The sequence below is a fragment of the Acanthochromis polyacanthus genome, chromosome 11 (assembly GCF_021347895.1).
Source record: "Acanthochromis polyacanthus isolate Apoly-LR-REF ecotype Palm Island chromosome 11, KAUST_Apoly_ChrSc, whole genome shotgun sequence".
NCBI classification, from domain to species: domain Eukaryota; kingdom Metazoa; phylum Chordata; class Actinopteri; family Pomacentridae; genus Acanthochromis; species Acanthochromis polyacanthus.
Genome location: NC_067123.1, coordinates 40,537,552 through 40,551,943, shown reverse-complemented (window position 1 = coordinate 40,551,943; position 14,392 = coordinate 40,537,552). Strand labels below are relative to the sequence as shown.

General features: G+C 39.7%; 1 protein-coding gene across 1 annotated transcript; it reads right to left on the bottom strand.

Annotated features, from left to right (window-relative positions):
* Nucleotides 1–7,287: 7,287 nt before the first annotated feature.
* LOC110950972 (recoverin-like) lies at nucleotides 7,288–13,756 on the bottom strand. The gene is made up of 4 exons (XM_022193854.2): nucleotides 13,702–13,756; nucleotides 11,921–12,478; nucleotides 9,784–9,895; nucleotides 7,288–8,224 (listed from the first exon to the last, which is right to left on the bottom strand). The coding sequence occupies exons 2-4, from the start codon at nucleotides 12,299–12,301 to the stop codon at nucleotides 8,139–8,141; spliced, it is 579 nt and encodes a 192-aa protein (XP_022049546.1). The 5' UTR covers nucleotides 12,302–12,478; nucleotides 13,702–13,756; the 3' UTR covers nucleotides 7,288–8,138.
* Nucleotides 13,757–14,392: the final 636 nt, after the last annotated feature.

Below are 14,392 nucleotides of genomic sequence, written 5' to 3'. Positions count from 1 at the left end.
TGCTGCCTAGTGTCAGAAAGCTTGGTCTCAGTCGCAGGTCATGGGTCTTCCAACAGGACAACGATCCAAAACACACAGCCAAAAACAGCCAAGAATGGCTGAGAGAAAAGCGTTGGACTATTCTAAAGTGGCCTTCTATGAGCCCAGATCTGAATCCCATTGAACATATGTGGAAGGAGCTGAAACATGCCATTTGGAGAAGACACCCATCAAACCTGAGACAACTGGAGCTGTTTGCTCATGAGGAGTGGGCCAAAATACCTGTTGACAGCTGCAGAACGCTCATTGACAAATACAGAAATCGTTTAATTGCAGTGATTGCCTCAAAAGGTTGTGCAACAAAATATTAAGTTATGGGTACCATCATTTTTGTCCAGCCCTATTTCATTAGTTTGTTTTTTTAAATAATTATGTTAATCAACAATTCAAAAGTAATGGCTGATTTTGATTATTTAATTTTCAATAAATTTTTATTTATTGTTACTTTTGTGAGTTTCAAGTGATTTCAGTGAGAATTGTGGGTTTTTCCTTCTTTAACTGAGGGGTACCAACAATTTTGTCCACATGTGTACATCCAAGAACCAAACTTGTTGGTGTGTAGGGAGTCTTTGTGCACCAAAAGTTGAATAGAATAGAATAAAAAGCCTTTATTGTCATTGTATAACGAGTATACAATGAAACTGGCAAGTCAGCAAGGCTAAAAGTTTCACAAAGCTGCAGAACTGACATGTTTCCATAACCTCTCCTATGCTGCTGGTACTCTTAGTTACTTCTTACTGGCATTTAAAAGGTATACTTCCTTCATAACCTGCTTTCTAACAATAGCACACTAAACGCCAGAGTTTTTCACCCAGCTGCACTGTTGATGTGTTCAAACTGAACTGTCACTTTTTAACTTGTTTTCAGGGAGATCGAACCGTGTCGGTACATCAAATATTTGTAAGATTATATTTGTTTATCGCCTAATGAAATTTTATATTCTGTTGAAATTCTGTTAATATTTTTATAGGGATGTTTTGACATCTACAACCGGCACTGCTACAAGTTTCACAAGTAAACAGCTGTTCAAGGTTGGATAGACATAGAACTGTAGGGAGCAAAACACAGCCTGTCCTCAAACAAAAACGACCACATCGGTCGTCTGTACACGCTCGTATTACGACCCAGTGTTACGTTTTGACTATGCGACCTCTGGCGGTTGAGTAAATATCGACACTCTGGAGTCACAGGTGAAACGTCATCATGTACAAACTTTTATCTAACACTATCCCTGTCACTATCCCTAACCCTAACCCTAAACCCGTGGTGGGAAAGTGAGGAAAAAGCCGTTTTGCGACGGAAAAGTCATTTCGTGAATTAAATCCCGTAATGTGTTCCTTTTCCCCGTAGGGGCGCTAACGTAAATACGCTCTCACGGTTCGTATTCCGGTGCACGGTGCATACGACCGATGTGGTCGTATGAATTTGAGGACTTGTTGGCAAAACAACATTGGTTTGTTCTACTTCACAGTCACAATAACCAATAAATTTCCTAAATCCAGCCTTACAGTGACTTATTCAGGGATTTCATGTAATTTAAGTGTTTGGGCTGTGATTGTGTTCAAAAAGCAAATGTGTAAAAATAACATGTTAAAATATTATTTGAATTAGTGTATTTTGTTGTTTCTACTTTGTGTTTATATGTATGAATGAAATCCTTCTCCTCTAGTAAGCAGATAAATAAACACAAACCACGTTTGGTTCTCGTCTGTGTCTGCAGTCGTCAGTTATAGTGTTTAAAATATCAGTTATAGTACGTTAGATTTTTGGTGATTGAGTTTTTCATGGAAAGCATTTAATTGATGGTCTCGTTTAAAGAGTAGTACGTTGGTTCACCATAAGATTTCTCTACAACTGTATGTTTCCATGAACTGTTACAGATGTTCATAGTCACCAGAAGATGAATCCTAATGATTATTTCTCGTTTTTCCTTAGCTCCACCACATCGATCACATTCGTCCAATATTTCTGTCCAAATACCTGACATGGACGCCTGGGGACATGACAGACGACACATCTGGATAAGAAAGAAGAAGCAAGCATCAAAGATTACATCAACAGAGAGATTTGGAGGTTAAGACAGATGCTTTCAAATGCTGGACAGAAGATTATGTCAATAATCTCCCCTGTCAGGGGAATGAGAGAGAGAGAGGGAGACTGACATAATATAGGCAGTGAAGCAGAGATAAAGCAGACCTCTGGGTCACTGAATAGTATGTGGAGAGTAATTAAAAACGTAAATTAAATCGGAATTACACAACCGTTACACAACTGTCAACATATGCAAAGTGACGGGTTTAATTAGTTTATTACTCACGAGCTGAGCAGTGTCTGTCACTGTGCTTTTAACTGGAGCCACCACATGTATGAGTATTTTCACTTTACATCAAATTTTTAAAATATTTTAAGGATGTTAGAGGTTCTAATTTGCCAAAAATAGCAGTTTCTACTCACTCCATTGAAAAACTACAAAGTGAGTGCACATGATTTCGTAGTCCAGTCATTTTCTAAAGAGGTAAATACTTTTTTTGGAAGGAACCCTCCAAAATAAATGTCCTTTTTGATTAATTAAAGGGCGCTCAAGATGGAATATGCAGCATGTGTATTTTCACAAACACAAGACAGATGCTCAGAAAGTGGAGCAAGAAAGTAAAACAGGTCTTACAATGAAGCAACGCTAATATTTAACGTACAGATGCCATGTGTTCGTCTGACTGAAGAAAGCAGCCTTTGTTAATCAGGACATCTGGAGAATCTGGATGGATGTCCTTCATAGTGTACTTATACTTATTCATTTAATCCTCTACCTTTACAAGTGTTTAAGGACCTGCTGTTGAGAAGCATCCCCACATCCTGATGCTGCCACCACCATGCTTCATGGTTGGGATGGTGTGTTTCTGATGAGGTATCTAGTCTGATGACCTGAAAGTTAAGTTTTGGTCTCATCAGACCAAAGAAACTTCTTCCACTTGACTTTGTGGTGTTTTCTTTAGTTGTTGTATGAACAGTCTTTCCCATCTCAGCTGCTGAAGCTTGTAACTTCTTCAGAGGAGTCATAGGTGTCTTGGTGGCCTCAGCTATGGAGAAGAGTCCAGCTATGGACCCTAACCCTAACCCTGTTGTTGTTGTTGTATCAAGCGTCTTTTGTTGGTCAAGCATAATGAGCCGGAGGGAGGGAAGGCAGGGGTCTCCTCTTGTTCTGTTCTGCTTTCGAGGATGTCCTGCTCTAAGGAGATTTATGTAATGTATAATTTTGTAATCCATCCATCCATTATCTACATACCGCTTAATCCTCATTAGGGTGGCGGGGGCTGAGTCTGTCCCAGCTGACTTAAGCTTGTTTTAAGCTTGATGTGTCGACGAGGTCCTTGAGTTCGGACAAATTACGTCATTTTATCAGCCACACCCAATCACATGGTCCTTCTCAAGAGGAGAATTCCCACATGGTGCACCTCCAGATTATTCTAACAGTGCTGACAGAGAGGCATGGAAAACACACAGTCTATGGGAAAACAGAAGGACAGGAGCTCCTAGCAGCAGAAGTTCAGAAATACAGGCATTAATATGATTCATCACACAGAGATCACCATGGTAACCGGGTTATGAACAATTCATGGCATGAAATTTAAACTAACTGCTGAAATACAGCTATTCAGTAAAACGCCATGTTGTAAGTGTAACTCTAGTTCAGTACGATGGTAGACTTGTATTTACGATACACTGCCCCCTGTAGTTTGGGAGCAGATGGAGTATAAAAGCCAGAAGTGTTCTCTCATATGGATTCTGAGCAGTGGTGTAGTGGTCCCTGGAGAAGTGGGTATACTCTTAATTTTCACCTTTTTTTTTAATTAGTCCAGAAAAACGCCCAGTTTTAGAAACAGTGACATAGAAGACTACTCTATTCAATTTATTCAGTCATTTCTACTTGCCCACTATTATAAAATTATCATGACTTGATTAGGAGCAGTTTGTAGTTATTACTGGATTAATGTAACATGTATTTATTATGAGGCAAACATGGTGTTTCAGTTACTTTTGAACATTTATTTAAATAAAATACTTCAAATATGAAGTTGACAGTGCATCCTTGTTCATATTTCATCATGAATAAAACCTCAATATTGTTTTAGGTCGAATCTTAAACTACCTGCCCCCATTCTTGTGTTTTTACTTACTTTAAAATCAACTACCAGCCTAGAGGTTTTCCCACATTATCCCAATCTAGCTAGCTTCAGACTTACGTTAGAATAACATTAGCCTTTCAAAACGTTAGTCAGACTCGGCCCGACACTCAGTTTAACCCGTTGTGCTTCAGTGTTCCGCCCGCGGTACACTTTGAGATCTGCATAAGCAATTTGCTAAATATCTGAAACTGCAAACGCGATTATACAAACACTATACACCGATGGAAAGCTTAGATTCTCATGAATACGCCGGTATAAACCACTTTCAGATGTGATTACCACAGCGGGTAATATAAACACATTTGTCCGACAAACAACGAATATCCATCCATCCGTTCTCTGTACACGGCTTCAACGCACACAGCGCGACTCACATTTCCGGGTTCATTATTACACACAGATGAAAATATTCCACAAAAAACGGCCATAATCCAACCTTTTACATCCAGACAAAACAAGCCAGTAAAATATTTTGTCCAAAACATGTCTTGAAGACGGTTTATGATCCACGAATAGGTCGTTTCCGAGGAAATGCACCTCGCGAAGCACGTCCAATATTCCCTGTATTTCTCGTCATATTTTTATTTACAAATAGAATATTAGCGATTTTTTTGTACTGAAAATGGCTGGAATTGACTGCAGCTTTAACCACTGGTGACAAAATATCCTCTCCTTGAAATGTGCAGTCATGTTGCCAGTAGTTTAAAACAATGATTCATTTGGAAACCACCTTAAAACTTACCTGAGAATTATATCGTCCATGAAAGTAGGTTCGCTCGATACGTGCCACTCACTTGAAAGGTGTTTATTCTGACTTTCTCGCATTTCCACGCATCTTTCAAGCAGACCTGTCAATCAACTGGAGTGCCACAGAGGTGTTAGCAAAATTTTCCTCTGTATGACCCGCCCTACTCTGCCTCTGATTGGCTCATCCCTAAAGTTAACCAATCGAATCAGTAAAGGTAGCATGTACCAGCCAATTACAGGCAGAGGAGGGTTGTTCATGGCTTCATCATCCTTAAGGAAAAGAGGGCTACCTGGCACACAGATATACTGAATGATGCGCACCAGGGAGCATTAGAAGTGGGTATACGCAATGCTAACTGAAAAATAAGTGGGTATACGCCGTATACCGCCGTATACCCTGGACTACACCACTGATTCTGAGCATCTCATTTCTGTGCGTCATGTTCACGTGGAAAGCACAACCCTGGCTTTAGGGGGAAGGGAGGAGGCACCTGGACAGGTAACACTCTATCACAGGGCTACACAAACAGACAAACAATCACATTCACATTCACACTTACAGGCAATTTAGAATCACCAATTAACCTCAGCATGTTTCTGGACTGAAGGAGGAAGCTGGAGAACCTGGAGAAAAGCCACACATGTACAAGAGAACATGAAGACTCCATGCAGGAAGATCCCAGGAAGGAAGGGACACAAACTGAGGATCTTCTAGCTGCAGGGTGACAGTACTAACCACTGGTGCACTGTGCAGCCGAAAATTTTGTAATTCAGGAGGTCCTCAGTTTACAGCGTCCTCGACCTACAGCGTTTCATCGTTACATCAGAACTGGTTACTTAGAACTATTTAATGAATGGAGCGGATGAATACGTCGTCACACGGCGCTATCAGACGGCTTTGTTTCCATTCTCTGGTTCTACTCCACCTTGGATTGTGCTGCATTCACTAACTTTTTGTCCTTCATTATGGCTCCCAGCGTAAGTCAGACTCTTCTGATGTTTGAAAGAAAAGGAAAGCGTCTCCATGGAAGTGAAATTAGACAGAATAAAACGCTGGGAACAGAAACACCGACCAACATGGGTCAAGATGTAAAAACAGGTCAACATATTGTAGCGACCCTCTGTGATGAATGAGTGAGACTTTATCTGGTTCTCTGCTGGTTTATTGACTTTATGAAGAACTGATCGGCATCGTGATGCATGGAACAGATTTGGTTACATTTTCACCGGAGTTCCAACTAATGGCAAAAATTGACTTACGTAGATCAGTAGGAACGGAACTCTGACGTAAGTCGAGGACTCCCTGCATAGTTTTTAATTAATTGACATTATGTCACAAAACCGATAAAAGAGGAAGACCTGCCACTGGGGAACTACTTGTTATAATAACTGTATTAGAGTAAAATGTATTTATGATGCTCACAGACTATAAAAATCTAAACAGCAACACATTTGTCTGACTGGTGTCCTGATTACTTTGGATAACCCACAGACCTCATTGAGTTTAGGAACTGATTCCTGATCAGAGCTGTTCAGAGTGAAAGATCAGGACTGTCATATAGATAAGGGTTTCAAATGTAATTACTCTGCTTTTAGCAGCAATAGAAATTCACTTGGAGACAATTAGAGATTAACTTTGGACAACAGGTTGTTCCATATGAAAAAAGTAGGTCGAGCATATAAACCGTAAATTTTGCGCTTGAGAAAATGAGGTGTTGGTAACGAGGACACAATAACTGTAAAAGGTTCAGCTGTTACACACCAATAGCAGTGCAATATCTCATCACCTGCTGTACCTGCAAAACTAGTAACAGACAGCCTTAGATGCACTTTTTGTTTTGTGTATATGTTTCTGTAAGTTATCACGCTAATACGAGGGTTGATCAAAACGTTCTGATACTGTTTATGTGGAAATGATCCAACCTTCATGTGAGAGATCTTCCCTGGTGATGGGAGGAGGGTCTGCAGCTACCAGCAAGAGGAGAAACACCACAGAAGAGTTTCGGCATCCCAAATCAGACAAACTGCGTCGGGTCACTCCAGGAACACGGCTGTTGTTTTCTTCAGCATTCATGTAGCTGTGCATCACAATATGTTTCATCCTATGTAACATCCTGAGGTGTCTGATGGAGAACATTCACTGCAAATGACCTAAACTGAGCAACATGGTAATAAATAATTGACCTACGCTGCTAACCAGATGTGACTCCTTGACTTCTTTTTCTTTCCCAAAATGACTTTCAACTAACATGACTGTCAGCCATCACAGATTTTAATTTATATTACCGTCAACATAAAAATACCAGAGACAACTTTCACTTTTACAATTTAATTGTTTTATTTAATTCATTGTAAAGGGGAATCCAGGATAAACACTTTTACAACAGTTTTACATGTCGTCGTACATGAATAAAACCTATGCTCCAATATTCACCACTTAACTAGAACATCAAACATGTAAGATTGTGCCACATGGATGAAGTGAAGACTGTAAAAGACACAACATTGGATCAGAATGATGGATACCCCCTGCATTTAGTGCAAGGGGAGTGATAAAATCTACAGAGAACAGCCGTGGCTGTCCAGTGGAGAACGATCTATATATTCCATGGTCAGGGTAGTTAAACTAGTGCACATGACATGTTATCATATTAAAATGAGTGCTTCAGTCGCTAAAACAGACCTTCATAGTTTACTTTTCTTAAGAAATGTAGGCTAAATACTGACAGTTTCAGAATAATATAGTGCAGTTTCAATGAAGAAGCTAATCTTAGCAGAAAAAGCAAAATAACTGTGAAAGTGTGGATTGGGTGAAACGTTTATGAGGGAGTATCTCTGCCTACATTATGGTAGACAGATGTTGGTTAACTGGTGAAGCGATGAAATGGTTGCTATGATAACTGCAATATGAGGAAACCTGAGGGGCACTCTCTCCCACTTTCATTATCAGCAAACAGTTCAGACAAAACACAGGCAGCAAACATTATAAAAACCCAGCAGGAGATGGTGTGTCATTATTTAATTTGGAGCAATGGGGGCGTTTTCATCACACCTGCTATGAGCTCACATGTTGTGAAGGCGCTGTCAGGTGTCGTTGCAGCAGCAGAATGAAGAGCGAAGTGGAAGAAGATGGGGCTGGAGAGAGATGGATCTGTTTGACAGAACATTTTACTTTGAAGGCTGATACTGAATCAAACGGAGAGCTTCTTCATTGTCCAACACGCCCTGGATGAACTCGCCTTCCGCAACTCGTGCTGCACGGTGGAAAGAGACAGAAGAGATGGAGGTTTTGAACAATTCAACAACAAATACAATTATCACTGAAGCATTGTTTCAAAACAGTATCAAAGCTTTGATCTCAGGATACAACAGTAGCTGTATAATTGTGCTAAATCTGCAAATAATCCTTGTTTAAAGCAGCTGGATGAGGCAGATGCTCCATTATGTGGTCCATTATGTGACAACTTGCAAATGCACCGAAGACTTAAAGTGTCAAAATCTGCGATTTAATGAATTATTTCAACTAAAGTCTCACTAAGTTTGTCTGACTTTCATTCTCTTAACCCTTTGATGCACAACATGGGTTAAAGAGATACCCATTTTCCACTGGATATGGGTCACTAGTTTAGGTTAGGTTTAGGTTGAATTTGGTTGAAAGACGAAACTGAATTCAATTTCGGGCGGCATGGCTCAGTGGGTAGAGTGGCCGTCTTGTAACTGGAAGGTTGCTGGTTCGATCCTCGGCCCATTGTGCTCATGTCGAGGTGTCCCTGAGCAAGACACCTAACCCCTAATTGCTCCTGGTGGGTCGTGGTTAGCGCCTTGCATGGCAGCTTCCTCCATCAGTGTGTGAATGGGTGAATGTGACGTATCATGTACAGCACTTTGGATAAAAGCACTATATAAATACAACCATTTACCATTTCAAACCATTTTACACTCTTCTGTGACGCTGCCAGCATCTGGTGTGAACTTCTATGCAGATGATACAACTTTCTATAGTTCATTTTGCTCCTGCTAATGCAGAATTTTGGAAAAAATGGTACATTTATTTTACTTTCACACTTGTGTCTTTAATAGTTTTCATGTCCTCATGGTATCATGCTTGATCGTCTAACATTTGCTTCTATGCAGATGATGCTGTTGTCTACAATAGTTTGCTACTGCCAATGTAGAGCCACTTAGCACAATGTTTCCAACTTTAAAGTACTCAATTGTCCCTTCAGACCACCCCTAAACAGCCCTGTCTGCAGTTCAGACAGTTTGTAAAAACTATCCTGCCCCTAACCCTCAAAAGGGTTAAACATTACTTGTGTTGGACCTTTGACATTCCAAGTGTGTTGAGTGTATGGACATTTAATTGGACAGAAAAACAGATGCAATTGTGCCTTTCCATAATTACTTTTACAATCTTAAACAAATGTTCCAGAAAGATACCTAAATAGGCATGTGTCCTAAAATTTTTTATTTCCTCTAGTCGGAATTTGGGTCAATTACAAACCAGAGAGTTGATTAATGTGAGTTTTACAGGTGAGTAATGAGGCACAGGTGGCGTAAAATAAATATCTCTTACCTTGGATTACCTAAACCTGGATTTCTGAGATTCGACATCTAACCTAAAAAATTTTCCACCTGCCTCAGAGCTTCGGTGTCAGATCCTTTCGTTCATCTGAAACTATGTACATGTGGTAAGAGTTTCAGTTTCTGAGAGGCAGATCTGTTGACGTCACATTTTTAAAAATTTGTTCAGAGCACTAATGGCTATTCCAAGTCTAATCTACTTATCTAATCGTGTCACACTCGTTCATCTCACCATCGTCGCCCTTGTCAAAGAACTTCCAGAGTTTATCTGCCCTCTTCTCGGCCGTGTTTTCATCGTCAGGCAGATCGGCTAATTCATCTTTAGGAATCAGCTTGAAAATTGACTGTCAAAAAAAAAACAGAAAACAAAGTTTGGTCAAATAGAAAAAAACCTGTTTCCATCTGTTGCTTCAGGTAGATGAAATTAAAATGAATTCAGCAGCAATCGCTTGCTCTTTCATGACTGCGTAGAGGAGTGGAAACACTGCTCCCAAATCCTCCTTTAATCTCCACCGTTTTGTCACATCTCTGATCTGATCATCTGCCTTTTGACTGAAACAGCAACAAACTGGTGTGGTGCCATGGATTAACCAACCGCCTCTTTTGGCCTCTGCGGCTTTGTTCTGTGATTATATGAGCTCTAATCCACTAAATTGAAATGTGGTTGCTATGAATAGGCCTGCAAGGAAAGTTTTAAAGCAGCAGCAAACCAGCGTGAAACGGGATGTAATCAGTTTGTTGTCACTCAGTAATCCACCAGAGTTCACACATAAACATCAGACAGCGCTTTGATAGCAATGATCAGTTGGGTTCCTGTTGGTTTTTCTAAACCCTGGTTTCAGTTTGGAACCCAGCAGGTTGGGCAAACACCTGAAGCACTGATTTTTCTGTAAAAACACAGAATAATCTCATCATATTTTTTAAAAGCAGAAGACTTTGACAGCGCCGTGAACACTGAAACTACAAGCTCACATTTCACTGCAATTGCAGGGCTTAAAAACAGATTAGTGAGGAAAAAAAGGAAAAAAAACGCAAGGCCGCCAAAAGGGTGACGAATTAAGAGACCGTAAAGGATGTGGTTTTTTAAAACCCTACTTCTCAGTGCCTCTCACTGTAATGTAATCTTTTGTGGTTATTTTTGGAGTTCACAATATAAATAAAAAAAATGAAAAAAGTGAAAAAATAGATTCTGTAGCTCTTTGTACTCTAAGATATGAATAAATTGGGTGTGTTTAAGTCATTATAAACTGACAGATATGCTAAGATTATATAGAATCAAAAAATAAAGATGGAAAAGGTTGATTACTTTTGCATACATTTCTGCTAGTATGCAAATGTACTCCTATAAGCCTAGAAAAGTTCCTGTATCTCCCAAATCATGTTACATGCAGATGACACTGTTGTATAGATGTCATCTGCATATAGGATGATTTGGGAGAGACGATATGTAATTATATTTTTTCAATCTGATAGAATCCAACTATTAAATTCCACTCAACTTCAGACTAAAAGTTTTGTGTCAGAGTGACACGTGACAGGTTCTGATGTTGCCTTTATTTTTAAATCCAACCACATTTAATTCTCTATATATATCCTCCTATCCTCATGCCAAAGCTCTCTACTGGCTTAGGCCTTAATTTATCCTAAACTGTTTATCAGCATCAATTAAAGTCTAATCCCGTATTTAAAAAAGAACAAAAAGTTCACTACCAAGGGATAAGGCACAGGTACAATAGCTTAAGATGCTGTAGTTAAATTTGGTAACAGAGCTGTTATCAGGGTGAGAAAATAGAAAATGACAGTGTTGTTTTTTGACACTGCCTGGCCACGTGCATTTTGCAATACTGACTTCCTTTGATTTTTACTGCTCAACAAATACACCTAAATACCTAACAAACACCTAAACTTTGATCCATTCATCCATATATCCTATTATGCTCAAAAAACAGATTGAAAGAGAAAGCTAAACTCAATTTCAAACCATTTAAGCACTTCTATGATGCTGCCGGTGTCTGGTGTTGACTTCTATGCAGATGATACAACTTCCTATAATTCATTTTGCTCCTGCTAATGCAGAATTTTGGAACAAACGGTCCACTGATTTTACTTTCACAGTCTTAAACAGTTTTTATGCCATCATAGTACTCTGCTTAATTGTCTAACATTTGCTTCTTTGCAGATGATGCTGTTGTCTACAATAGTTTGCTCCTGCCAATGTCGAGCCACTTAGAACAACATTTCCAAATTTAAAGTGCTCAGTTGTCCCTTCAGACAATCCCTAAACATCTGAAATCCAGACAGTTTGTAAAAACTACCCTGATTGGTGTCTTTCTATGGAGTTATATCGCTGTGCTTTTCCCACCACTCACCGAGCAGATCTCCTTGACCTCTGCCTTGGTGATGTATCCATTCTTGTCCACATCGAACAAAGAGAAGGCCCATTCCAGCTTCCTGGTGGTCTTTCCTGTTGATGTCATGTGGAGGGCAATGATGTACTCCTTGAAATCCAGCGTACCGTCGTCATTTGTGTCGAAAGAGCGGAAGACATGTTGGGCGTACGTTTGGGCATCACTTTCTGGGAAGAACTTGCTGTAGATGGTCTGAAACTCCTCTTTTGAGATGCGGCCCGTTGGACACTGCCTCTTGAAGTTTTCGTACCACTGGACAATCTCAGTCTCTGAGAACTTGGTATTGAGCTTCAGGTCCTCCAGGATCTCCTTGGACACGGCGCCGCTCTTGCTGTTACCCATTGCTGATGGTGCTGGTGATGTTTTAGAGTTATATCAAACCCTCGGCTCTTCTAGGCCAAATATGATACAACTTAGGGAGTTCCTCTACTCTGTCACACCGGACTATTCCTGAGGTATGGCTGCAGTATCCTTCTTAATCCTGGTCCCAGCCCAGAATTCAGCCTACAGAAGCAAATGCTGTGAAAAGAGCAGAAGCCGCTTGGTAAGCTCATTAAGCCAATCAACCATCGGTAATACCAGCAAGACGTGTCACAGACTGGGTTCATCTCAGTTAAAGCTGACATGTTTGTTTAGCCACATTTACAGTGTTGGACTGCAGACGCCTTTAGCAACTCTCCACCAAGTGTTTTAAATTCAGCATCAAGCCAGGTCGTAATTGGCAACAAGCAACACATCAACTCCTCTCCTGTAATTAGGCAAGTACATTAAACGGTTGTATTTTACAGAGGTTGGTGCTAAGGTACTGATAGAGGAACTTTTGGAAGTCCTTCGATGCTGTTACCTAACATCAAACTAGCATCAGAAATGTGAAGAGAACAATCTGCTGGCAGTCCAGAACTGACGCCTTGAAAATATGGACTTATTTAGTTTTTTAATTTGCTTTTAACTCTGGATTGGATTTGATCTGGATTTCTTTTTAATGCCAGCAAATATTTACAGGCATCCTGGCTGCTAATGACTGCCAGAGACGTCAGAATGCCTGAAGAGAATCTCACAAACATTCAGTTAGACTCAACAGTGTTCAAGAATCATCTCACAAAAGACGTCTTTTGGCAATAATTCAAAAACTTATATGCTGGTAATGACAAAATTTCTAACAAATGTCTGAAACGATGAATTGATGATGTTGTATATCCAAAATGCCAAATATCACCTTCATTTTCTGCAAAACAAACTTCCAATTTAAGCAGTTTGTAACATTTTCCATCCATTGTTGAAAACCACAACAAAATAATCTTAAAAATCATTAAATAAACTTAAATAACCAATTACATATGAAATACATTTTCCTAAAACGTTCAACACAGTTACATGAGCTTTAAACCACATGATCCCGATTGACTTTTACTGTAAATATATACGATGAAATTAGAATTTTCATGTAAATCCAGAAACAGGCGATTGAGATTATTAAGGCAGCATCATCAGAGCTGTAAAAGGTTCTGCTGTGAACCATCACTTTCTGCACTCATTTATCCACCAAAAACAACAACACGTGACTGTAAACAACTTTTTAATCAATTAAAATGTTCTCCTCCTTCACAATGCCTCCACCTATTCCATATTCACATGATGTAACCGAGTTCAGATGAATTCCCTCCCACACCAGTCTCAAAGTGTGGAGTTTGTCAGGTCTTCATGATGGTAATATGAACTATAACCGGTGATGTGTGTCCTACCTGTGTGATCCTCTGAGGAGTCCAGGACAAACAATGATGCTCAGTCTGTGAGCAGCCGAGGAAATCAGCCTCTACCTGCTGAGATAAGTCAATTAAAGTGGATCACCGTGAGGCGGAGCAACGGCAGCACCAATGTGAACCCCTGAGCTCCTGAGCTGCTGCTGCTGCTGATGATGGTGATGGGCGTTTTTTCTGCCTCACTCAGTACAAATAGGGTCACATCAGTCTCATTTATATATAAAGTATTTTTCACAAGCAGGAGAGACGGATAGGCAGACAGAAACAGCTTCGATTTTAATTCAACGAGATGATTATCTGAGAAATTAAAGACTGAATCGTTGAATCACTGAGTGGTCTGAACTGCACAATGAGTTTAATGGAAATTCTTATGAATTTGCATCTTTTTTAAAATAATATTTTAAAGGAATGGATTCTTATTGTATTTCAGATCTCTTCTAAAATTTGGGCTTTGGGGAAAAATCTAAAATTGCATGATATTACATACTTTTTTTATGATTCTTATTTTTGCAGGGACATCATTTACGTCTGTTTTCCCAGAGCAGGAATGCTGGCATTATTATTATTGTTGTTGTTCATCAGTTTATTTGCTCTGTGGTTGTCAATTAACAACCAGTTCACTACAAAAAACTAGACAAAAACCTCAAAAAGACGACCAAAACCCTACAATTCC